The 26,900-nt window shown below is 40.7% G+C and overlaps 1 protein-coding gene across 1 annotated transcript in view; it reads left to right on the forward strand.

Annotated features, from left to right (window-relative positions):
- Positions 1–252: 252 nt before the first annotated feature.
- kirrel3b (kirre like nephrin family adhesion molecule 3b) overlaps positions 253–26,900 on the forward strand; it is a gene marked incomplete at both ends in the record, with an annotated part of 146,478 nt that continues 119,830 nt past the window's right edge. The window contains one exon of the mRNA XM_083886793.1: positions 253–295. Within this exon, the coding sequence (XP_083742919.1) occupies positions 253–295 (43 nt within the window). The remainder of the gene's footprint in view (positions 296–26,900) is intronic.

The following is a 26,900-nucleotide window of genomic DNA, read 5'->3' on the forward strand; positions in this document are numbered from 1 at the left end:
AAGAGACACACAGAAGAAAAAGAAGAAGAAGAGGCATCAGAGGAAGAGAAGGACCGGAGACAGACTACGATCTTACCACTGGTAAAAGGAGACACCACTGAGGGACTGTAGCATCAGTAACCCCCCCCACCCCCCTTTCCTTACAGCACAGAGGAGCACTGTTTCATCCCGTGCATGTGTTTGTGCCTGCCAACTTCAATTTCACACTCGCCCACTGTTTTTTGTAGGTTTTGCCCTCTGCGCTCCCTAGTCATGATCCCTTGGGTTCTTCTGCTTCTGTGGATCTCCAGACATGGTGAGTTTTCCATATTAAGTTGCTAGTCCATCACATCTCACGTGCTTGTGATTTCCATGTGTGTTTTGCTGCCCGGGGAGCGCGTCTCTGAATTCATGTCTTGCTGTTGTGTCTGCACTTGTGCCACCATCTGTGTTTTTAACTGTGCTTACTATGACGTCCTCACATGTGTGTGTTACATCTGATGCAAAAGAGGAGAAAGTCAGTGTGGCTGTCCTGGGGTTCAGCAGCCGCAGATTCTTGTAGCCTGCACTTTTTTCTCTCTGAGTATTTTGTACGAGCTCCCAGACAAGACAAGTTAAATTCTTCCTTTGTGGGTTTGATATTCCTGTCACATGCACGGGCACACAAAAACAAAGCCCTCCATCCCCAGTCCAGTTCAATCAAGCGTTCACTCTTAAGTCACATTGTTTTGAACTGACAGCCCTTCCCCATTGAGTCTAACTATGGGGGGTCAGACGAGAATAGAGTGAAAAAGTTGACGGGGAGTTGCTTCTGAGGGCAGACTCATGAATATAGTTTGGCAACTCAAGCCCCATGGACAGTGTGGTCCGTTGTTATTTTTATTTCTAGACAGCCTATTTGTGGACAGAATGAGGATGGATTAGTTGTTTCCCCAGGTTGCCACCAGGTGGTTGTCTTTGGAAAACAATAGAAGTGAGTGGAGTACAGCCAAGAACTCTAGCTCTGAGGTGCCTGTGTGATATATGGACACACACAAGGCTGAATCAGACAGCGGATGTATGTCATGCCTGTCCCCCAACTAGCCCACCGGTTAACGCTGCACAGGGTCAGGGTCAATGACACGGCCAGGCACCTCTTCTCAAAGTTTGACCCTGTCACACTGAGCCACATTCTGAAGAGGGGCACTGACTGAATGAAAATGTGTCTGTGTCTCTATGTGTTTGCAAGTGTGTGTGTGTGTGTGTGTGTGTGTTGTTGAGAAACAGCACAGCGAAAAGGCAAAGCCCATCCCGTGCCAGTCAGCGATCGGTTTGTTGGCATGTTGTGAAATTGACAGCTCAAAGTTGTTGTCGTGCTGCAAATACAGTGGTCAACAAAGGCACTTGGTAAATATATTCTGAGGGACTGAAAATCTGCTCCACATGTTGATTTACAGCCTTATGACAAACAGATAAAAGAATGGTGGGGGGGGGGGGATAAACAAAAATACTTTCATTAAATGTTTCAGCTGGCTAATTTTTCTTGTCAAGAGGGTGAAAATAATTATGAAAGGCCAGAGCAATTTGCAGCTGACTGGGGTGATGAGGCTTCGAATTCCCTCTCGGCACTGGCTGCACTTTCAGCCGTGTAGATCTCTATCAAAAAATCTCTGGCTTTACTGAGTGCTTTCTTTGCCAGTCTGTGACCTGCAACAGGGACACAAGCTGTTTTAAGTTGACACCAAGAGTGGCCAGAGTTCGGGCAGTGGCAGCTTTCTGTATAGGTCATGGCTTTTGTTATGGGGCAGTAACGGGATGTCAGACATGGTGCTTTAATGCTGTAACTAGTCCCGGCTTTGCTGTATTATGTTCCCACTGATTTCACTGTCATGTAATGATGCAACATATGTGGTAATTGCAATGCTGAAGTACTTTACCAGCCCTAATAAATTCAACAACTCACTCGATCCTGTGTAGAGTCGAAATAAAACACTAGTTTGTATGTATGCAGCACACTTTGTTTTTGACTTTTATTCTGTAACCAGGATATTTTCATTCTCTCACAATCACCGATTTAGCCCCAGCTCTGGGAACAACAGAATATTTCAGATAGTACTGGAACTCGACTGAGGCAATTGCAACAACCGGAATGAGATGGAATTGCTGGGCATTTCAGCACAGTAGGTTTTTTTACCATAAAGTAAAATACTGCTTCCTTTGCCAGGTAAACATGGGATAACAACTTACCTTCTCTACGTGTGCCTCGAGGGAGAAAAAAAGTGCTTCCCTGTAGCTTACTGTTGTTGTACAAATTACGGCTCTGTTTATGTGCAGAGCCGGTGTCAGCAGAAAGCTGCGGAAAACAATCTAATTTTTATGAACAAGGGGACAGAGGGGAGTTGTTGTGACCATAGCAGTCATATACTTAGACACAGCTATCCTGTGAGAGAGCAAGGAAGAAAGAGCATGAAAATGAGAGAATGAGCAAGAGAGATAGAGTAATTCTATCCCAACAGCGCTGTTATGGCATCTAGGGCACCTTTTCTGTTTCTGTCACCTCTCCTGACAGTGACAGACAATACAGCACCAGTCAGGAGGGTTTTGGATACATTCTCTAGGAACATATTCACCTCAGGCCAAACTTGTCCAGAACTCAGTCCATCTCCTTCACAGCGCCACCTCACCATTCCTACACGTATCCAGTCAATACGTCGTCGAAAAAAGCGTTCACTTTGCCTCTCGGTCTGCTGATTCCACTCCTCACCTTGAAGCGACACATTTCTCCCTATGGGTTACCATCCCTCTTTTGCTCCATATCTCCTTCTGTTTCCCCCCCTCCCCTCCTTTGCTGGGCTGTGAGATGCTGTGTGATTGAGAACCCTTGCCTCTGTCGGGGGAAAGGGTGAAATACGTGAGATCATTATGTTCCGATGGAGGTGGGGCAGTTTACGAATGGTTTTGTGCCAGACTGGGTAGAAAATGTGCTTGAGAAAAAAAACATTGGCAATGTTAAGTATATTTTTTCAGTCCCTCTCTCCGTACCTCTTTTCTTTTGTGTCTCATTTTCTCTGATTTTCTTTTTTTGAGTGACACCTTTTGAATTTAATATGCAAAGCATTAGGCTAAAGGGGTTTCTTGGTTACATTTTTTTTAGATTGGCTGTCCTTGGCTCAGTTTTGGTCCGCTAGTGGAAGTGGTGCCTCCCTCCTTGGTTACCTCCCATCCTCTTATATAACTCCTGATTTTACCAACCCACCAGACTAATAAGCTTTTCTTTAGTCCTGGAAAGCTCGTCTTCATACCCCCCAACAGCCCCTGTTTCATTTACCGCTGTCTATTAACTGTGGTCTGACGGCTAAATCTGCTTTTGATGGGCAGCAGGCTTTGATACATATTTCTCAACCAACGTGTAATTTAATGTCTTTCCATGTCATGTTTGGACGTGTGGATTTTTTATGGATTGAGAAATCATTCTCGCCTCTCAAAAGGAGGGAAAAATACAGCCCATTACATCGCACAACACAAACAAGAATACCAATTTTCAGGCTCATTATTATGAATAGCTATTTGAAAGCAAGACTCGTATGTCTAATGCATGGATTGTGACCACATTAATTAAGGGATAATTAATTAATTTATCCACAAAATAATACATTATTTTCTTGCATGTCGTTGCTCGTTCCACTGTTCCATATATTTTCAACAGTGGCTTTAGTCACAAATAAGCAGCTGTAACCCCTTTATGCATATATAGTAAGAATCGTAAAATTGTCTTTGTCTTTCTTTATAGTCACCCTATGTGATAACTGGCTTGAGTAATTGCTAACCTTGTCTGGATCATTCCACGCAAACACAGTGAGTGACAAATGATGTCATCAGTACATGATGGGGCCCAGGGGCATGCAGTTTGTTTTCCTGTTTGTGCTACATGTCCCATTAAGGCTAGCCAGCTTAAGTCACCTCTGCCTCTGTGACCCCTGCTCATTTCTGTGCCACGAGAGATTAAGCCCACTGTAATCCCTCTGAGCCGAGTGCCCTGTTGGATATTTATGGTAATAAGTTAACATATGAATAAATAATCTAAGAGGCTGCTACAGGACAGATGGAACGTGTAAGTCCCAATGTTTTTCAATGCTTTTGGTATTAAAGAGAGATGCTACTTCCAAGAAAAATCTGTTTGGGCTAAGACTATGTGGATGGTGCCATGTAAGAAAACAGGGTGTTGTTCGATGACTATTCAAACATCTCATGCGTAAATATGTAAAACCAGTAATGAAATATAGCACAAGGATTTAATTTGGATACCTTAACCCTTTTTTTATTTATAGGCACTACAGCATAAAAAATGTATAATGCTAGTAAGTGCAGTGCACCCAGTGATTGCAGTTTGGATGAAAGCCTCATTTCGAGTCTTTGAGGATTCAGGTCAGCCAGGGAAAGGAGTGTGATTAGTTTTGAGTCTTCTTGGAAAACCAGCAAATGATCTGCTTCCTCTCATGAAGTCAGTCAACAGTCAACAAATTCAAGCTGTTTACTCTTGGGCATCATTATACAAGAAGACCCTCTTCCCAGCCCCAGCAGTTTTCTTTAGCACCAACCAATCAACCTTCAAGCTCCTCATCTCCGCTCTCTCTCTCTCTCTGAAACGCTGCTGTTGGATCTCATTCCTTAGGGATAAATTTATCCAGATTGGAACACTCAGCAAAAAAGCATTATCCCGGATTACATGTCTGTTGGGCGGCAGTGTTAAGTTATTCAACCAGATGCTGTTGTGGTCACTGGGTCACCTGTGAAGGCAAGGTTAGCAGCTGTACCTCTTTATCTGTCCCTTTTTGTTGCAATTCTTTCCCTGTGAAACTTCATTCTCCAATGGCATGAGATTCAGTATGTGTAAGGGGTCAATTTACTGCAATCAATAATGCTGTCAAATGTATGGTGTGTGTGGAAGCCCCCTCTAACCCCAGTCAGGATTTTATTTGGTCACAGATTAAAGGATGGATTAATGGCTTCTAAATTGCAGTTTAATGCATAAGAAACAACAGGCTATGTTTCCTGCCAAAACAACTAAGGGTGGTCCCACAGGACCAATTGTGTTTAGTTGTAGTTGTGGGTCATACTCATATTTTTCATAAGACAAAGCATTGCCACAGACGGGATAAAAGAAAAATGATGGTGTTTTTTTTTCTCTCACTAATCTTGTCTCTGCCTCGCCGCGATTTTGATTGATAGAATTGTTTTAACTTGCTACCGGGTTCTGTCATTGCTTGTAAAACACAGATGCTCTACAAGGTGGGTTCAAACATTGTTGTGAACAAGAGGAAGTTTGTTCCTTTCTTGTCAAAACCTTGCTTTGCAAGTCTGCTGCATTAAGAGCCTTTTTGTTCACGACAGTCATACTGAGGAAATGTTTAACTTAAATGTTCAATGCCACCCGTCAGTTTTAATTGAACGTGAGCTCTGAAGACAGGGATATATGAGTGAATCACATTTTCTGGTAGAATTTAGCTTCAACTGTTTTTTGTGACATGCAATTGGTAAAGTTTCAAATACAACTAAAGTTCTATACTAAGTGTTATAGTAGTGTACTTATTATATCACGTGTGACACAGTGGGGTGAAAGGTTTGTTGTTAAGACAGAAAATAAGGCAAAAATTTAATCCTATTCAGATTTGTCAGATTGTTGGTTACCCCAGCAACCCAGGAGCAGACTAAGGTTGGTTACATACATTGTAAGCAATAATTAGACCTGATGAACATGCTTTATCATATCTTCTGTAGTCTGGATATGAGAAAATTGCAGCTTCAGTATAAAAAGAAGGTGGAAACATGATAAGTTGATGTTTTAACTGTATTATATAAAATGTCTTGGTCACACAAGACTTGGTCACACAAAATAATGTTTAAAAAAAACAAAAAAAAAACTTAAGGTCTAAAGTTGACATCCTGGTCAGTGCATGTTCAAAAAATGGTCAGCCGCTTTTGGTAAATAGCATATCAAGTACATGCATCCTCATGTTACATCTTTTTTGAACGTGATGCGTGAGAGACCAAAGTAGACTTTAAAAAAAAACTTCCATGTATAAATTGAATGTCCTGGCTTAAATCTGTACCATTTAGGATTGTGCAATCTGTATAGTTCCTTATCTATAAGCTTGAGTTAATCATGTGCAATCCTTGCCACAATGCAATCGTGTAACCGCTGTCCCACTATTACTTGAAACATTTGTGAGTAAACCAGCCAGCCAATGCCTCGACATGATTGTGAAAGGCTGTGTTAGCAAAGAGCCGAGAAGATGTATGTGGTGCTTCAGCAGAGGCGGCACATGAGGAATTGGGTCGCTGATCTGATAACGACTTCCTAGTGTTTGGCGGAAAGTTTCTGACACAGCTCAATATTACACCTGGATTAACTCACCCCTTTCTCTTCTGTTTTCCTTTCACGTCTCTCTTTGCTTCTTTGTATTGAATACACCCAAAATTGTCATGCCACCATTCAAGACCAAGTTTTTGTCCTGCGAACATGTCATAGGCATTTAAGCTGTCTGCTGTCTAGTCATTTGCTACTGTCAGCAAATACAGCTTTAATGGTAGTATACGTGCAAATCAACAATCTTGGGAGGAAGAAGCTTGACACCTGTGGATGAATATAAATGTTCTTATGTCTATGAATGTGGTGAAAATGACAGTGACAATAGATGCCATGAACTCTGGTTCCATTTGCAAACAAACCCCCAGGCTGTTGTGTATTTGGACTCCAGTATGATAAAGTCCACTCTTGGGAACACTCAAATACCACAGTGTGGTCCCATATTTATGAGCTTCTGGCATTGCCCCCTTATTTGTTGGTGTGTTTCAGTTGGAGCAAATGGATCGAATGTGTGCTCAGCAGCTCTCAGCAGACGACACCCTGCATTCACAAATATGAATGGGTCTGGAAACCCCTCAGTTCATTTTTAAGTGTGCAGCTTTACAAACCTTACACTCGCGCCCTTAACACCCGCATCCGTATTCCTTTGGTGGCAGAGGGGAGTCCAAACCACATAGCCTTAACCTTAGCAATAACCCAACAATATTTGAAGGTTAAATTTCCAAGACATTCACCCTCTGTGTTTGTGCTGTGGCTGAAGTTGAGCAGGGTTTTCAGAGAACAGCTGCAGTGGTGTAGCATATGCCTTAGCAAATTTACAGCCCTCGCCTCATCTTGCACCATTATAAAAGAAAAAAAATGCATAATTTGCGATAGCCCTGACCTGCAACAGTATTAATGCAAATCTGTGTGTAAAGGAAAGACTGGATATGCCAGAGCGTGCTGATTGGTCCGATTTTCAGGTTATTAAGTTGAAGGGCTTGATAGTTTCTGTTTTAATTACCATGTATGAAAACAGTCATATGGTTCCAGTCCACACTAGTAGTGGAACTCCTGGCTTTCTGAAAGGTTATTTGTTTTGGCGTAATACCAGCAGATATTTTATTCTGCAAAGGACATCAAATGCGGTAGCAGCAGCACAAACTTGTTCTTGATGAAAGCCAAAACTTTTGAAATCCACCAAGGGAGAGATGTGAAGCTCCATGAATGAAAAATGTCTAATGTTTCTGCCCTCCCCAGCTCTCCCATGCACTGCAACTTTTTTGTTTTTTGTTTTACCAGATGCCAAATGAGGCTTTGAGCCACCTGCCTGTCTCACTAAGACAATTAAGCAATTGGGGAAAAAGGGTCCATTCACTAGTGGGAATCGCCGTGTTAGCATAAGAGCCAGAAACTGTCTTGCATACCACCCTCCCCCACAAATAACTCATTCAGTACTACTACTGTTGGCACTGTGCCAACTTCTTTCATTCCTTTTTGTTCATTTGTTGAGGGAAATGCAGGAGCCTTTGACAACAGTCTAAGGAAACCGGTGACACAGGGTGCTTAGTTTACATGTATAAAGAAAACCCCCGTGTTGGTCCCCGCACTGCTTCAGTGGGAAGCCCGTGGCTCTGTGTTGTTTACGAGGCAGAGGTTTATTTGGCAGAACAGTCACCATACATTGAAAGACACACGCACATGCACACACACACACACACACACACACACACACACACACACACACATACACATACATATCCCATGCCCTCACTTATATTATCAAAGCACTATTTACCAGAGCACAATAAGAGATGAGAAACCCTCAAGGGTTACTCATCGCACTGAGGTCTGAACAGTATTGCTGGGTTCTATAAGTAAAGGTTTGTATTGATCCCCATACACTAAGTTACCCTAATATAAGAAAATTGTTTTATTGATTTTAAGCCTGTGCTTCTGATCTTTTTTTTTTTTTTTTTTTTTAATATGGTACTGTTGGGGTTCACTCCACCTGATTTAATACATGGCCTTTTTTAAGCACATTAATACTGAGGACTCACAAGCAGGATCAGTTAAACACAGTCCCCAGGTATATTTCACTAGTCTGGGTCTCTGCCACATGGCACATTTCACTGCCATAGCACCTTTTCAATCATAGGTCCTGTCTATCTCAGCTGGGCCCCTCAAGTGGGTATCAGTAACCTCATGGAGTAAACAAAGTGAAATAAAGTATAATTAATATTTTAGTGGCCACTCCAATATTCACTTTGCTGATTTGGAGGTTGAGGAGCTCTTGTCACACTCTCTGATTTTTATTTTTGTTCCATCAAGTGCAATTTAATATGGTGGAGGCTAGCCTGAGCATAAAGAAATGCTAATGAACATTGGGGATATTTAATAATTGCTTTCCTTTCAAATATGTTGGCAGAGGTTTCAATTTGGCTGGCATCCTGTGGGAATTCACATTGGTCATTGCTCAACCCCTGGGGGACATTAGATCAAATCACAAAGGAGCTCAAAAGTCATTTAAATTTCCCACTTTCCTTTGGCCACTGCCCAATGCTAAATGGCAGAGAACTGGCCCACGTTATTGGGCTGGGCAAACTCCTTTGCCTCCCTCAGTTTCTAACCTTTTAAACCTGATTTAATCAAATCAAAATACCACAGCATAGACCTATTTGAGACAACCTGAAGACAAACAATTGAAGGGGAAGCTAAAGGCTTGGGTGAACCAAGGGCAAGGCCATCCATTACTTCCTGTGCAACGAAGAGCACTGGGGACACAGAAAATGCCTGCGGTGCACAATGATGAACAGACTCTACATCAGAGATTGGATTAGAGTGGCATGAGAGTGAGCCCTAAAAGCCATGCGCAGTTTATTGAAACCTTATCTAAAGCGATAATGTTACTAGAGAAAGGCCCCGTGTAATGATGGATGAGTGGACAGCACCTTATGAAGAACTAACATCACACGAGATGGGCACCGTGGATAAAGGTCTGACAGGAGGTAGGACCACTTGATAATGGCAATAAAATGGACCAAAAAACTCTGGCTTCCTTGTTACCCTGCACTGTCATTATCACAGGTATATGAAGTTAAGAGAGCCTCAGTGCTCACATTTACTACAAATCACATTCGGTCCCATTTCATCACCATTAACCATAAGGCATTTTGGGGGGAAACGGTAATAGTGCTGTTACTCAGCTACTTATTTCTGCAGCCGCTTGGTATAATATACATGAAATCCTTTGTTTGATCGTGCTTTTCCTTTTATGGAAAATCATTTTTCTCAGTGGGTTGTGTACTGGAATGCACTACTGAAGTGCTCTAAGAATAGGAAAAAAACATGCAGCACATGTCAAGGATTTTTTTCTTGGAGTCATTTTTGAATATCACACTAGCATTTAGTTGAAAATCCAGCTCTATGCTTCCAGGATGACTAGAGGATTTTATTCCCAGCCAAAATGCAATAATAGTCTAATAACCGAGAGCTGATTGTAATGACAACACACCTTCTAAGGTAAATATATATTTATATATTCAATGCTTTGGAAAGGGAGTGAGGGGGAAAATAAAGAACAACAAAGAAATAAAAAAGACGCATCAAAAGGGATAATATTCTTATCACAAATTGAAAGATATCTGTATCTTGCAGCCCTAATCCTTGGTGCTAGTGTATTTGTTGTCTGGGTAGAGTATTTGAGTGTTTGTATGAACAAGCACAAATGTGATTATCCCTCGCTTTCGTTGTATGGTTATTTTATTACTTCGCATTATTTGCCCGTCTTACTCCAAACAGCTTTGGTTCAACCTACCACTCACTGGTTTTCAAAGGACTGTTTGCTTTTGGCAGAATGCTAGAAAATCACAGGAGATTTGTATTATTATTGAAAAAAAACAAAAAAACAAATGCACCTGTGCAAATTTTAGCTTATGTTTCACTGTGACCTGGACGGTAAAAGTTAATGCCACTGTCCCAAAACTGTGTGACACTGACACAGCAGGACATCAAAAATGCAGAAGGGTATCTAAAGATGATCATGGCAGCACACAGTGGGATGTTCAGAGATGTCACCAATCCCCTTATCACCATCAGTTCATGGCCCCTAAACTTTCCCCAGGTTATGAGTCTGAATTATTAACAAGGCTTTCATTTAAAAAAAAAGCAGTTTGCTCAGACCCAGCTGTACAAACTCAAACACAGCCTCATTTGAAACACCTATCTCATAAATTTATGTTGGCTTCCCTGCAGCCTTAAGAGTCTTCTCCACATGGGTGTGCTACACATTGAGTGGAGTGTTAATGGCTTGGAGTCGACTGTCAGTCTTCATCTGCAACCACTCTGTAACTGCTTAGTGCTTGATATTTCTCCTCTTTTGTTTTGCCTGGAGATTCAGTGTAATGGATCACTTAAACATTTGATTTACTGGATGACTAAAGCAAAAAAAAAACAAAAAAAACAGCTGTGTTGAAACCATAAAGATTAGTCTATACCCAGTGTACTAATAAAATACAGATATACTGATATCATATCAGTATATACAATAATGTTGCCTGGCATGAGATGAAGGGCAATTCTTTAAAAGAAATCCCAGTGTGGCTCTGACTATTGGCACTGTTGTTGTTTACTCCAAAGCAGACATCTTTTAGCTTCTCCCTCAGCTGTGAATCTTTTGATCATCACCTTCTTATTGGATATAAAATGGCAAATGGACAGCTCTGAAATACAAGTGACTTTCATGGTATAATGTGACTCTTTGAAGGCCGCCAAGCATGTGTCTTTCATCTGAAAAAAAACAACAACAGCAGCCACCTTGTACAAAAGGCAAACAGGAGAAAGAGTGAGAGGAAGTATCTAGGGCTTGGAAATTAAACATTGTCGATGGTGGGGTCCCTTTGTGATTGCATTTCCTCTACGGCCCCCTGTGATGGAAATGACTTGTACCTCGTACAGTGCTTTTAGCTGGGCATCTGTCAACCATCAATACAAAAAAAAGGGGAAACGACAAAAACAGTGTGACCCTTTTAGCTGCCTAAGAAGACTCTTTGCTTTCTGAAAAGTAATTTTCACTCTGTCCACCGTTAACATTACAGACATGTATCAACAGTTGATGCCCGATGGGTAAAGCCTGGTTTGAACAGTTGTGTCTGTGTCCCTCTGCATTTACACTGTCTGCACAGTCAGGCTTTGAATGTTTAATGCCATTATGTGTATTTTGAAACACATGATCTCATCTCAATAGCCATAGGTATAACACCAGCCCTCGCTCCATGTGTGTTCATTCCACCCTAAAACACACTGAAAGAGTCATGTCTTGAATTATTTCTTCTTTGTGTTAAGTAGTGGTCCAATGATTAGTTGATATTGTTGACAAAAATGGATGGGAACATCAGTTGTATGCATGTCCGTATGTTTTTGGAGCTAAACAAGATTGTTTTTACAGAGTGAGTCATCTCACCCTCCACCATCTCTTCTGAGAGTTGCTTTGGTAATTTTTCCACTCAGGAGACCATTGGTTGTGTCCTCGGACACTGCCAGAGAAAACGAAATATAACATCACTGTTGTCTTCTTCTGATGTGCACAGGGGACGTAGATATGGGCCATGCTCACAGCTCCCTCTGCTGGACAACTTGTGTTTCGAATGCTGAAAGTTAGGTATATTATAGTTATAGAGGGGAGGGGGGAGATTAATGTTCGAGTCTGAACCTGATGACTAAGCAACTATCAAAATTAGCTAGGGCTGCTGTTGTTAGTTGCAGCCCTAGTGTCAGGAGGCAATTATACTGTGTCATACATGAATTCGAGATTATGGGATCATCTGTATTATGATGCGTGACATGCATCCGTTGAGTGGAAAATCCAACAAGTGAGTGAATGAGAAAGTTATATTTTGCGTCAGACTACAATGAGGGAAGAGAAAAGAAAAAAAAAAAGAGCTGAATACTTCAAGAATCTGTTATCCCTGAATTAATGATGGTACAGGAGCGTGAGCATTCCCCCACTGAGACATGAACCAGATTTCAACCCAGAGCTCCCTGGAGGTGAGGGCCAGCATCTCTCTGACAGGACATCTGGTCCCCGCACATGGCCACCAGGGGGCCAATGTCGCCACCTTAATTGCAATGTCTTCTTCTTACTCCTTGTAAAAGAGAAAAGAAAAAGTAGGGCAGCTTTCCATACAAGGAGAAGGGAAAAGGGTGAGAGACGATTCACTGGGTTGTGTCAGCACGCCGCATCATTTAAGCTGACAGCTCTAATAAATTACAGCAACAGATTGCTGTGAACAAACATAGCTTAATTGAAATAAAGTGAGTATTATCAGCCAAGAAATTAAAGGAAAATGAATTAAATTAGTGCAAAGAGATTGGATGATAGGATGTCAAGCCCACATAACATAGGTATTAAGTGAAGAAATTGTCACTTTAAGAGGTAGGAAATGTTTCGTTCTAATCGGCCTCTGTTGAAATTGGAGAATAATGAGAGAATCCCTCACATCCACATGATGTTCCCTATCTCACTCTGAGAATCTTTCTCCTCTGTTGCCTTTCTTTTCCTTTTCTTGTTGTTTTCCCTTCCAGAAAAAAACGTCTATAGATTGTTCTGCTCTGTAGGACCCCTTGCTTCATCAATTCAGTCAGACCAGAGAACGCCTCGAAGCCAGTGCTGGTCAAGTGCTTAGGCATGTGGAAAAGAATGGCAAGAGATGGGGGAGGTGAAATGGTATGTCAGGCAAACATTTGTCAGGTGCTTTCTGTATGAAAGCTCATCTAGAAACCTTTGAAGGACAGGCAGGTCAGAGAGGATTCGAATGGACCACTCCAAATTTGTGACTTTGTTTTCACCGCCAGGTGCACAATAAATGTTGTTAAGCTTAATTTGAAAGAATTTGTGAGCTTCAAGGTGACCACACTGACTTTAAAAAACTGACTGGACTCAGAGTCTGAGTCATGGCAGAGTCATTTCTTTTTGATAAAATACAGGTAAATCTAAATTGGAGTAGTGCAAGGTGAAGTAAAGGTCAATTACGAAATTTCTATTGGAGCTAACTGTCTCTGTCTGCCACTTTCATCTGTGAAAATCTTCAGGTATTACAGGACTTCCTTTGTGTGTGTTCCTATGTCAGATTGGTCTGCTGGATAAGATACATGTGTCCTAAATCCAGACTTGTCTTTTTTTAAATACAATACATTTAGTTGAACAAACATTTCAATAACATTTTATTTTTAAAGCCAATATATGCCCTTTACTAAAGACTGAACACTACAGGTTTTAAGCAGCAACCAGAAGATGACAGGCAATGTAGGGATAGTGCCGTTTGGCATTTCCAAGAAATGCCATTCAGCCTCAGATGAAATAGAGTGGTTGAGGAGGCTTTGGGGATGATGATGTAATGACGAAATAAATAATCAAGCCCTGCAGGGAGGTCCTTAACCATGCTGAAGTTTTCCTTTAGCCCACTTTCTTAACCAGAATGCATTGGACATAGGCCAAGCTTGGCTGGCACCCTAGATACATACTCCCAGTGCTGTTATAATAAGCTCTGAAGATCTCAAGAGGTTGAAAACCTCAAGACTCAAATGAAAGCTAAGTGAGTATGTCACTCAATAAAAACAAACCAATAAGTAGAACTGCTAACAATGTACTAATGGGGACTGTTTGAGAAAGCACTGCATCGGAAATTATGTGGACGGGTTGTGAGTGGTGTGAGACAAAATATATGTGTCTTTGGGATGGAGTCCTCACTGCTCTCAGCTATCTCTTTGTTTATTTATTTTATTATTTTTTTGCATATCTGTGTGTGCTTCAGTGTACCTGCATACATCCGTGCTTGCTTTATGTGTGGCATGCACTCTACAGCTTGTATGGTGTGCTTAGTTGTGGCGTGTATGCATGTGTGTCAAGAGACCATAGAGGGCTGTCCAGCAGGGAGCACTGCATTTTGAAAGGTGCCAGAATGAGTTTGTCACAGAGAGCATAAACTTGAGGGGAAAGGGGACTGTGGAGAGAGAGAGAGAGACTTTCCCCAGGCACCCAGAGTCTGTCAGACTGATTAAGTCACATGGCTGGAGTGAGAGTCGGAAAACTGAACCGGAGCATGCTAGGCGAGCGGGGTATGACAATGGAGAATTATAAATATGTAAAGATAAATAGCAACGTGTGAGTATTAACATGACTGCTGGTCACATGTGCATTTACTTATACGTGATCCACCAGACGAACCACTGAGACACGGCACACCATCCTTCGGCCCATCATGCCACCGCACAGCTTCCTTGCCCTTGGGCGACATAAAGCAGGTCAGGGCCATCCTAAAGTTCATGAAATGCAACATGACAAGACGAGTCTAACATATGCCTGTGTGACAGTGAAGCAAATAGATGACTGAGGGCAGAGTGTAGGGACTTAAGGGGAAGCAGAAAAACACAGAAAGGGAATGGTATATTTTTAATACTTATATCTAAAACATATATACTGGCTGGTATGTGGCTGCTGTTGAATGCAGCAACAATATACAAAAAAAGGAACCTTTGAACCCTCTCAAAACAACGGCAGACGGCTATGCCACGTGGCCCTGTAGTCCACCAGACTGACAGATGAACTCTTGTTCTTTGTTCAAAGGCCACTGCAATATATTCCCTACTTGGTTCCTGTCAGTTTATCCGTGCATCTGTCTGCTACATTGAAGAGAATTGCAGAATTGTTGTGTAGCAGAGGGCCATCATTATTTACAATACTGAAGGCGACATAGACAACAATTCGGCATAATGTGCAAATTAGAATCTCCAGCAGTAATGCCCTCAGTATTGCTAGGTACATGGTTGATAGTGCTCACTAGTTGGAAATGTAAAAAAAAAAAAGCAAATATCTCAACTTTGTCCTCCCACGACTGGCCACCCCCACACTGAAATTAACATCACTTGTCTGCTCTCCCACAGGCTCTACAGTCTTCGCTTTGCTAAAACACAATCTATGGCACCTCTAGCGTCAAATGCTAATTGCTCCGTATTCAAAGAGAGAAAAGGGCTGCCTGAATTGAGAGTCATTTAGCGAGACTGAGTTCGGCATAGCATTGCGATGCCTTCAAGCTAATTTCTCTGCTATCTCGCATAGAATTCTAAAAGTGTAGTGCTGTGTGAAAACATGCTCTCTACATTTTGATGCAAATTCAAACCTGTGCTTTGCTTCACAAGTAATTACTGTGGCAGAACAACACAGCAGAGTTAATAAGTTCAAACTATTCCCTCAAACTAGAAACAAGAAAACAACCTTTGTGGAAAAAAATATACCTATTGACTGTGTTTAGAGCCCAAAATCAATGACGGCACGTTGGTCTTTGCACAGATTTAATTTGCAAAGTACTGAGAAGCACTGCAGGAAGTTTACACCGTGCATCTGACATCAGTGCAAACAATATAAGCAGTGTACGCATTTGAACAAAAGCATATCTATGTTGATGACAGTGGGAAATCTGCTTCCTGTCCCAAGAGTGTTGTCATCTCTTTTGCAGTGTTCCTCAAAATGCTCGATGAATCATTTATCTGTCATGATTGGTCTGTAACACCAAGAAAACACCACCGAACTGAAACTGCTGTGTAGTTGACGGCAAAGTTGCAGCAAAAAAAAAAAAAAAAACACAATCAAATAAAGGAATTAAATTGGTAGAGTTATGAAGAAATATTTAGCTTAATTGCTTTGATGTGGTCTCCAAATACATATTGAATACTTATGTATACACAGTAAACGTGGCTGTGTTCTTGGAGCAAATATGAGAAGTTGTGGTCTCTGGATTTCTTAGGGCCACTCGCTGGCACTTTTTCTGTCCTGTGTCTGAGCTGCATCAGAAAGACAGGCATTAAGAGCAATCCTCTATGACTAGGACTGACCCCAGTGCTGTGTGTGGGTCAAGGGATGCTGCAGTGGCACCAGCTGGGTCCCTTTGCCACTTGCAATACACAATTATTCATCATATAAGTGCAGGCGCCACAGTAGGGTCAATCAAATGGATTTGGGAGGAAGGGATTCTTGACAAAACTGTCCAGGGTGTACCCCACCTATCACCCTATGTCAGCTTAGATAGACACAGCTCACCCTGCAACCCTCCAGTGGTGGATGAAGTGGTAGAGTAGTATATATAAGTAGTGTATAAATACATCTAAAATTATATCTCACAGAAATAAAAGCTAATTTGGTTCAATCCAATCAGAGGAGACAATACGTACAGTGCATTATATTAAAAATGGGATGAATGAAAATGTAATGTTGATACTGATGTTGAGAGTGGTCTTAGACACGGCTATATATTTTTTTTCAGATGAGTACCAGCAGCATATAGGCTCTGACACCTGCCAGTAGCTGAAAATATCTTCCAGTTAGAGTTAACATTCAGATCAGCAGCATTTAAGGACAAGACTATACCGACTCACGCTTGTTATCTCCAGATCACGGATTATTTTATCTCATTATCACACGAGAAAACAGTCCTTTTTTTATCTTGTAGTGACCAGGTCCAATCTCGGCCTCTGTATGTATGTATGTATGCCATCAACCACACAAAAAATCCAACTAATAAAATTCAGTAAAGTCTGGACTCCACTGCAACAGTAAAGTAAAGCAACAGGAAAGGCACGTAATGTAAGTGACATTAACTCCATAGCAGCTGCATCACCGTTAGCAACAGTGAGTCATTTTTTTTTTTTTTTTTTGCACACACCTGTGTGAACGTCTGTGAGTGTTCACCGCAAAGTCCTCCGCAATCTGCTTGCCATCTAAAACCTTTTAAAACGTTCAATCTCGATGCTTCCTTTTTGATGCTGCATATTTGGCTTTTTTCCATGTGTTGCCTTCTCACTGGGTTATTTATAATTTAGTGGTTTTGTTTTTAGTTACCATGAAATGATATGGTTACTATGGTAACTCTTTGACTAAAAATGTAGCCAAAAAAAAATAGGCATGTATAAAAATGGACCCAAAAAATTACAGGTACCTCAAAAACAACTTATTTACAAAGAACACATCACTGTAAGTTTGTTTGTCATCAGAAATGACCTTGATCTAAATGACAATACCCTGATTACTCTAATTAGGCAGATAATGAGTGTCACTATACGTGTCCCAGCCTTGTGTTTTAAATGTATAGCATTTTAACTAGGAAGCTTCCTAATGTGTCAGTCTTAACAAGGTTTTAATTGAGTATTATGAGCCTGCAAGTAAGTAATTACTTAAATGCATAGGTATTTGATGGACACAGTTTACAAAAATCCCAAACAACAAAACTTACAGATTGTGCTGTATTGTGGATTTTGTCTTGGTTTGTGCTGAACTTCAGTTAAATATTACAATTAAAGTTGTTATCCCCAACACTACATAAAATGATTTCATAATTTTGGGGCATAAATGTGCTTAATGGATATGGTTAGAAAATTATATATCTGAGTGCACTGTCCCCATTGCCATTATGATATTTGGCAGTGTTGAACATTTAGGGAGATATAAAACATAGAATAATACAGTTACATTTGTCGAGGTACAGTTGGAGCTAATGGAAAAAAAAGAGGAAAAAAAGTAACAGCAGAAATGCTCACTATTGTTTGACTAGGGCAAAAGCAGTAAAGCTAATGATTTCCCTTGTGTACCACGTATGGTGTTTTGTCTGCTATATGTGACTACTGATATGGATCTGACCCTAACCAAAAAGTCTAAATTCACTTACATGGCTCCATCACAGTTTTACATTTATCATGTAAAGCTGTTAGGTACATATTTACAATCGTGCATTGCCATAATTTCATACAGAATACTCACATATAGCCTTAAAATCAGGCACTGCACGGCATATTTACACATCCAGTCTCACTGTCAGCTGGTCAATAAAACAATATAACACAACAGTGTAATGAAAAGAATATGCCCACTGAGCCAGACACAGAGCCATAGAGCCAGCTCAAACTCTTTAATTCAGGCACTCCCTTTTTTTTTTCGCTTCTCCTCGCAGAGTGCTCTGAACCTGCTGCGAAATTGAATTTTCCACCTCTGTGTGTATGTGAACCAGCCAAGCACTGCATTGTCAGAGCACTCAATTAGCTCCCAAGGCAGAAGCCAAAATGTTTTTTCAACAGCAAATGTATTCTTTACAGGGCAAGCTCTCATTAGCATGACGCTTCTGTTCCTATAGTGCCGAACACTTTCTCGTCGTTGAAAACAGAAATTTGCCTGAAGCTTTAATATCGGTGTCCCACCATGCCGTATCATATTATACCTTAAGGAAAGAGCAGCCCTCAGTGAAGAGAAACGTTGACCTCTGCTTAGAAAGGTCTCATTAGCATCAGTAAATGCTCTTCCTGGTGTGCATTCTTCCTCCGTCTCTAATGTTCAGATTTTATACTCGCATGATACAGGAAGGACTCCTCGGAGTCTCGTATGACTCATAAAAACAGATGTTGAAATATTATTGTCTGGTTTTCACATCAGAAGAGCTGAGCATACAATATATAATATGCAAGCCCTGTAATAAATCTGGGGAACAGTGGCAATTCACACCATAAAGACCATCAAATGTTGACTGAAGGTTGTTGAGCGTTTGCAGAGGGGAAAAGGATTGTTGTTGTTTAATTAATGCGCAGACACCGAAAACAATTGGCTGCAGCCTTCGAAATAATCTGCGTTGTATTCAATAGTGATAGAATGACATTGAAGACATACAAACTTTCCAACTGAATAGCTGAAATGAGTAAATAAAAAAAAAAAAAACTGTAACAAAATGTATAAAGACAATAGCATATCTCAAACTACTGGAGACACTTGGTAACTTGGCAACTACTCCTACTTAAATCCCAAATGCTCACTTTTGTTTGACTGAAGTGGCATCGTGGCAGTTATACAGATGATGTAGCACAGGCAGCCATACAGTCAGGAGGAGGTTGTATTCTTGCCCCTTGTGTTGTATCGTGTCTGCATTCTCTCATTATGAAGGTGCCACTGACTCCAAATTTAGAGTTGCTGTGTTTGTCACTTGCCCTGGGCCTTATAAATCAACCCCCAGCACATGGAAACACACCCAGTGACAACAGCTCCACTCTTATTTTGTCATGCACGTGGCCGATTATATCAGCTGAAATTACTGTCATGGGAAATCTGAAATTGGCTAAAAACTGATAAGACGGTAATTTGAACCTGGTCGAATGACAGGAGTTTAAATAATAAGGATTAACTTTGAGTAGAAGAAATCTTCAATTACAAAAAAGTAACCTGTGTCCTTCTTTTAATCCCCAAAGGTTAGCGTGTTAACTATGTAGACACAAGTGCATGTTCGATTGTGTGTCTCATCTGTCTGTTGTAAAGCTGTTAAGTTAACCTTCCTGAGGCTTTTAGTGGAGCACTCAGATTAGTGTGCCCCCCTATAAGGCAGAAACAGCACCAGGATTAACCTTGTTTTAAATGTGCCATGTGAGAAAGATTGGTTGACCTTACTGTGACTTAGGCTGTGGACAAACCATCACACTTGATATAGAACTGGCTGTTAATGGACTTCGCAGTGCCAAGAAACATCCTAGTGACATATGCTCATGTTTGAGATTAATATTGTTTGCCTTCCAATACTCACTACTTGTTATGGTGTCAAATTAATTTCCCTCTTTGGCAAGTCTTTTTTTGGCCCGTGTCCCTTGGCAGACCTTCTCTGAAGTGCCTTTTTCTACAGAATGAGTGTGATATAACTTTGTGATTTGCTTTGATCTCACCTGCCTCAATCACAGTATCAACCGTTTCTGTGCCGCATAGGTTAAGGTTTATATATTGTGACTTTTTTTGTAATGAGTGAAGGTATAAACAATGAATACATTCTCTCGTGGTTATCTATTTGAGATGTCTGCACATTTGGTGTTTCATTAATGTCGGCATAAATAATGACATTCTGACCAAAGAAGGCGCCTATTAGGTCAGGAAAGAAACAGAGGCACTGTAGAAACAGGGAAAGATGTACCTTAAATCCCTCCCCATTAACAGAGTTCACTGCCGGATTGGGACAGTTGGATTCGCTGCAGATGAGCTGCACTTCCTGAGAAAATGAAACAGGATGATGGAGATCAGTGACAATACCGTCTGGATAATCATGCCCAAATCATAGCCATCTGCTCTCAATATCCACCCTGATCTACACGCACTACCATCAATCCTTCCTTACCAAATCCCTAAATCCCGACAATCCGTAGCACTCAGCTTAGGACCTCTGTTAATCCACCTAGCAAGCCCACATTACTGGACGGTAAGGTATGAGATCGCTGGACCCTTCTAGAAACCAAAGTGTGTGCGTTATGTCCCATTTGTACAATCCGTATCACTGATCTGTTGCTGTTTGATTGCCTTCTCTTAAAGTAAGCAGGTGTACGGTTGATTTGATGTGGTCATAACTACACAGATTGAGGGACTGCAGGAAGCCAGTACATACTTCTTCAGAGTTAGTTTCAGTCCTCAGCACCTATTTAGTCTTCAACAACCAGGATTATCATGCAGGAGATGTCTCAAGGGCAACATGGATATGGGTTGTAGATGAAAGGTTTAGGGAAAGATTGAGTGATTCAAACATACAGTGCCCCCTAGAAACAGAAATACACTGTGTTACCAAGATATAATTCTTTTTTTTAAGTATTCACCAAAGAATATGTAATGCTTGTGGACTGTTAGACACAAAGTATCCCAGCCTCAAGGCTAAAGGACAATTTCAAGGACCTGACATCCCAATTGGCTCACTGTTAAGTTTGATAGGATGAGGTATCTTGATAAATGAAATGTACCTTGACTTCTTCCTGATGAATCAATTTGGCTGCATGTGGTCCTGAGGTACTAGCTATTGTTGCCTGGAATCCCATGTAATTGGTGTTAAAATCCAGATATACTGTATAACCATTGCACTCCGTTTGTTTTGTGTTGGTTAAGGTTCTTACAACCAATCTGTCATATTACATTTGTTTATGCCAATCTCACTCATGACTGGTTGTTTCTTTTCTCCTTTATGTTTCTACTGGTGTCTTTTTAAACTGTTAATCTGTGCATGAAACAACAGGCCGATTGCCTGCAATACATTGACAGCAACAATGTGAGGCTTTATATTTCTTCCTGGGGCCATGTGAAGATCTTTCTGAGCTTATATATGCCACAGAAAGGCGATGTTTCCTACTACTATTTTCATATCCCTTCAAGGGAACATAAAAGAACAGGCAAAATTAGCTCCTCCTGCAGTGCTTATACTGTCAGTTTTGACATAGGAGAACTAATCTTTGTTTACCATTCTATGAAGCAACTAAATATCTATCGACTGTAGATAGGATGACCAAGATCCAAACAAAGTACATGGGCGACAGAGATCATTTTTATGGAAGACAATGTAGGACCATCGTTACCAATGCTGAGAGGAAGTGTAAAATGCTGATAGATTGTCTAGTTAACTTGAAAAATAAAAACAGGGTAGATGGCATCTATCATGCATACTACTGGTGCTCTATAAACAACTATGGCTTATAAAATATAGAACCGGTCGAGGGTTATTTTTCAAAAAAGAAGGAAAAAACACAGTTTTAATCATTTTCATAGTGTAACTATGGCTGCAGCTTTTGACCATGTGTTTTTATGAGACTCTCCTGTACTGTAACTTTACATCGTAGTCTCATCCATGTGCAATTGAAAAAAAAAAAAAAAAAAGTCTGAGATTCTTTTTTGTGGCTGCATCTTCTTTTACTTGCTGTAGTTTCCATTCTTTTTTTCCTCAAAAGTCTTTTCAAAAGTCTTTTCAAAGATCTGCGTAATTTGGACTGAATTGAACTTTTAAAATGACAACAAGAGGGAGGCAGTGTTCTGCGTTTGCCAGGTTGATTGACACAATCTTGCTGGTGAGCATTTTGTTTCCCTTTTATACCCTAGCTGTAGATTATATATTTATCTCCCTGTAATTGTTGTATTATTTCATTGGTATATGATTTGAAAAGATGCAGGCCTGCACATGACATGCAGCCTGTGATTTCAAATACACCAACCAGTTTGACTCCAAATTAGGTGTTATTATCTTTTCTCAGCTTCAAAAATCAAAAATCAGGCAGTCTGAATAAATTGTTTTCCAGCGTTCCGAACCCCACAATCACTCACCTTAGTTTGTAATTTCATCACACTACATTTTTTATTATATAATATATAAAAAAGACACATTATAGATGCTTTATTTTCCACCAATTATCCACATATAAGGGATGCAAGCTTATTTTCAGTTTCGAGTGCTGATTTAGTGACAGATGACTCCGTGTCCTTGCTGAGTAAACAGTCGTACTGAGGGGAGCTTATATATTCCCATCTTCATTTTAAAATGTGGAATCTCAAAGATGTCAGCAAATACCTCTGCTTTCTCTTCTAACAAAAGTAACCCAAGAGCATTGAATGTAAGTAGGATCGCACTGGAGAATAGAGTTTAATTTGTTTATGTGAGTCTGTTCCCTTGGTTCTTAATGGATCTATGCATACAGTAAGTTTCAAGAAAAGTCCTTCAAGGTCCTTTTGTTGTTAAAGAGATTTATTACCACCTGGCAGTCCCTTTCATCAGTCGCAGCCCTCGTATATTAAAAAACATATAGGCCTTCCTATCCTTGTGTGTGTGTTTTTCAGTACCCCAAAACATTCATTGTCTTGTCAAATTGCCGATCGTTAATTACATATTTTTAATTACACAACATTATGCAACCGCTTCCCAACTCTGCAGCCTCGGCAGTGCTAACCCAAAATGACAACCCCAAAGTCACTTTGTATATTTTGTCACTTTGTACCATCATGTTAGTTCTGCCTTTGATCATCCACTGCACATTTTGCAGTCAGAAATCTGCAACATCTGCTCCATATGCAGAAGTTATCATCAGTTAACTGTGGCAGATTAGCCCTTCAAAAGCAGGAAGGATGGCATCGAGTTTTTTTTTCTGAACATGGCAGAGTAGAGGAGATATTTCCCCTTATTGTTGAAAATTAGTAGTTTTTTAAGTGTATTTCCCCAAAATGATAGTGGACATACATTCTGGAAAAACAACAATAAGAGTTTGATGTCTACAGTTTTAGAAATGATCAGGATAGATCTGGATAGTATGTAGGATTTGGAACCATAAAGCCTAGATTTAGGAGTCTTTACTGTTTAGACACCACATTTTCTCTGTGAGTTGCAAGTCCTTAGTGTATGTTGCTATGGCAATAAGGAAAGCAGGCTTAATGTTGGAGGAATTCAATGTGAGACTCGATATGTTTGACTAATGTGCTGTGCTCAACTGGCTTTGTAGATGCAGAGATCATATCTTTATGCAAGATTGAGGCTTTCTCAATTTAGCACCAGCTGGATTAGATGGGTGCACATACTGTATATAGCCCTCACCATTTTGACGGTACTCAAGGGATAAAGTCTGTGGAACATACTTCTGAAAAACAAAAGAAAGGTTCACAGCAGCAATCTAATTCTGTGGATTCAAGCATTTAAAGGAGTTTGTTTACAAACATCTGGCATTACATTTGAAATAAAAAGCATGTAGGCTTGTACATAAAATGTGTGCCATTATGGTCAATAATTTAAGTCTTTGTTGTCCTCTCAAGGCAAAATACTGTTTCACTAATTTACATTTCTGTGGAAGGTTTTATTTTCACGACTTAAAGCAGACCTAGACCGGAAGTTCCAATAAACGCTGTTTTTTTAGTGTGTATCTGCGTTCTTACCTTGTTTAAGAAGCCCTGAAGGTTCTAAACAAACAGTTCAGCCACTGCTGAACGCTGTGTTTTATTGTAATCTCGGGCTCAACAAGATCTCTAAAAAAACCCGGTCCGGTTACGTAAACACCGGTTCTCCTGAACAGCAGATCGTCCTGCTCCGGGCACTAGTCCGGGCACATCCGGTTGCGTACATTGAACCGCAGAAGAAGAATAACGTCCGTTGTGGAGGTGTTTCACGAGTGACAGTATCTTCTGACTCTGGGTCTGACTCCAGGTCAAAGTCATAAAAGGGACTGCGGCGGGGAGTCGTGACGAAGCTATTTTTAAACATTGTAAAAACAATGTTTTGATAATGAGGAGCAGTGCATCCACCGTTCCAGTGGGGGGAGCTGCGCTTCTGAGAGCGGGTGTACTTCCGGGTACTGGCCAATCACAAGACTCTGTCTTCTGGGTGAGAGAGTTGAGTCTGAAATATCGCGGCTGGGAAACACCGCCAGAAAAGATGATTTCTATCGGCTCGTTTACAGCAACTAGGAGGTTTTGGACCATAAAAACAAGTTAATGTATGTAAGTAGACCTCCATAACTAACATATATGTGCAACAGGACCACTCTATGTGAGCTTTAAAGTGTGTGGTTATGTTACATAAATAATACATCCTCCAGTCTCTCTCAGCAGAGTATCAATTTTCGGTGCACTAAATTGGAATATCCAACTTGCATTCATTGACTCTTTGCTTTCAAAACTCAACATCACACGCATTCATTTATCTCTTAAAACTTAAAAACAGATCAAAAACTACGATGTTGTATGTCCACTTGATTTTCATGAAGAAACAAGGCCAAACTACTTATTTCCCATACCCTGATGGGTAAAGAAAGCACTTGTTAAATACATTTTATTCAAATTATGAATTGAATAAAATGAGTCAAGATGAGTATTTAATATAGTTGAGCAGCCATGACTGTTCGTCAGTGAAGACTATCTGCAAATGGCCTAAAAGCTATCCATTTCAGTGACTTTATCATTACTAGGCACAGAGTATGGATCCACAGAGCAAAATGAAATGGCTCTGAAACTAATGGCACTTGACAGATACTGGTGTGAGATAGCATGCTTATCTTTATTTTGTGGAACAAAGGCATAATCTTAGTTCAGAGTGTGAGGTGGTGCATGTGGGTGGTGGGTAATGGTGGATTGTTTAATGGTGATAGTGGAAAAAAAGGGAGGTTGGTTAAGAGTAGAATATAGCCATTCTGTTCTTTTAAAAACCGCTAATTTCGAATGCTCTGGTAAAAACGCTCCTCGCCGCCTCGAGCTTTGCTTCAAATCAGCATAAAAATGACCAAAATTGCAAGAGTTGCCGCATAAAAGTGCAATAACTCACCTTCTGTTGAAGTAGCGATGTATCTTTGAAATGATGCAGTGGGAACAAAACAATCTTGCTTAAAAAAAGTCGGTATTGATAAGAGAGTAGTTGCCATGGTGTCTCAGAATATCAATACCCGTGTTGTGTTATGGATGGCTTTTCTATACTGACACTTTACAGTTCATCTTTAGGTTTGGCTTGTCTTTGTTCCTAAAGCATATAATCAGTGTATGCCTTATCAATTCCAGCATATGCATGATTAACTTTCCATCCGAGGATCTCAAATGACAAGCAATAAATGTGACAGCAGGGTTGTGAGCCTCCCCGACAGTCGGTAGACATACTGTTCTCTACAAGGTGGGTGGTCCCTGGCCTTGATTGCTAATTAAAATTAGTTATGATTCAATTACACAAGGTCAGTGACTAAATCAATCTCTGATAGGGACGTGTCCATTTCAGACTGTTGACCGAGCAGTACCGCTCAACAAGCAGAGAGAGTGATAATTTGGACATTTTCAGGAGCTGGATCATCATGTAGGGAAAAAAAATGACATAAACAGAAGTAGATAGAGGGCTGTTATATATAGGCTTCATTCTCCGTGTCACCTCACATGGTAGCCACTTTGTCATGAATGATGGACTGAGGGAACAGGGATGTGTGTCTCTCTCACTCTCTCCCCCCCCCCCCCAGCCCCCCCCCCCCCATCTCGAGCTGAGACTTGAGTGAGCAGTAGCAAAGATTGCATTACCTCCCCACTGGCTGTTTAGAAAGCCAAGTGATAAGAGAAATGACTTAGTAAATAACTAAGACGTCCCTGTAAGCGCTCTTCCCTTCATGTGGGGCTATGTGTTTGTGTGTGTGTGTGCGTTTGATACACTCATCTACTAAACTGCTCTCAATTAACTGGGTGATTGTTTTTCCCAGATTGGCCCCAGTGATTACAAAGTGTGTCCCGAGCATGATTGCGTGTGTGTGTGTGTGTGTGTGTGTTTGTCTGCGTTTTTCAACAGTTTGAAGGTTGCTGCGATCAAGGTCGCACTGGAGGAGAGCCTGATTAGACTTGTATAAGACGATATATAACATATCAGTATCTCTCCTGCTGATGCTCTCAGTGTTGCCAACTGAGCACTGTTATTAAGGGGAAATCTGCTTGTTTTGATTCAATAAACTGTTTACTGAGGCATACTGATTTGACTTGGATATTGCCGATTATGCTCTGAAAAAGCTCATGAATCTTACATAGGTCTTTGAGATGAGGTCATTTAAATGCATGGCAGGACATACTGCTAAACATTGCTGAAGAAAAATGTTTTTTAGGGCTATGAGCATTGCATGGTGCAATTTTCACTATGATTACACATTTTGGTGGGTATTTAACACTAACACAGACCATTGCTAGACATTTATCAGTGCAATTTAGTTTTTTTTTAGTTTTTTTACAGCATAACTCCTCGAGTCAGTTTGACTTTTGCAGCATAATAAAGCCCCATCCATCATTGTA

Source organism: Microchirus variegatus, assembly GCF_963457635.1.
Source record: "Microchirus variegatus genome assembly, chromosome: 3".
In the NCBI taxonomy this organism is placed as follows: Eukaryota; Metazoa; Chordata; class Actinopteri; order Pleuronectiformes; family Soleidae; genus Microchirus; species Microchirus variegatus.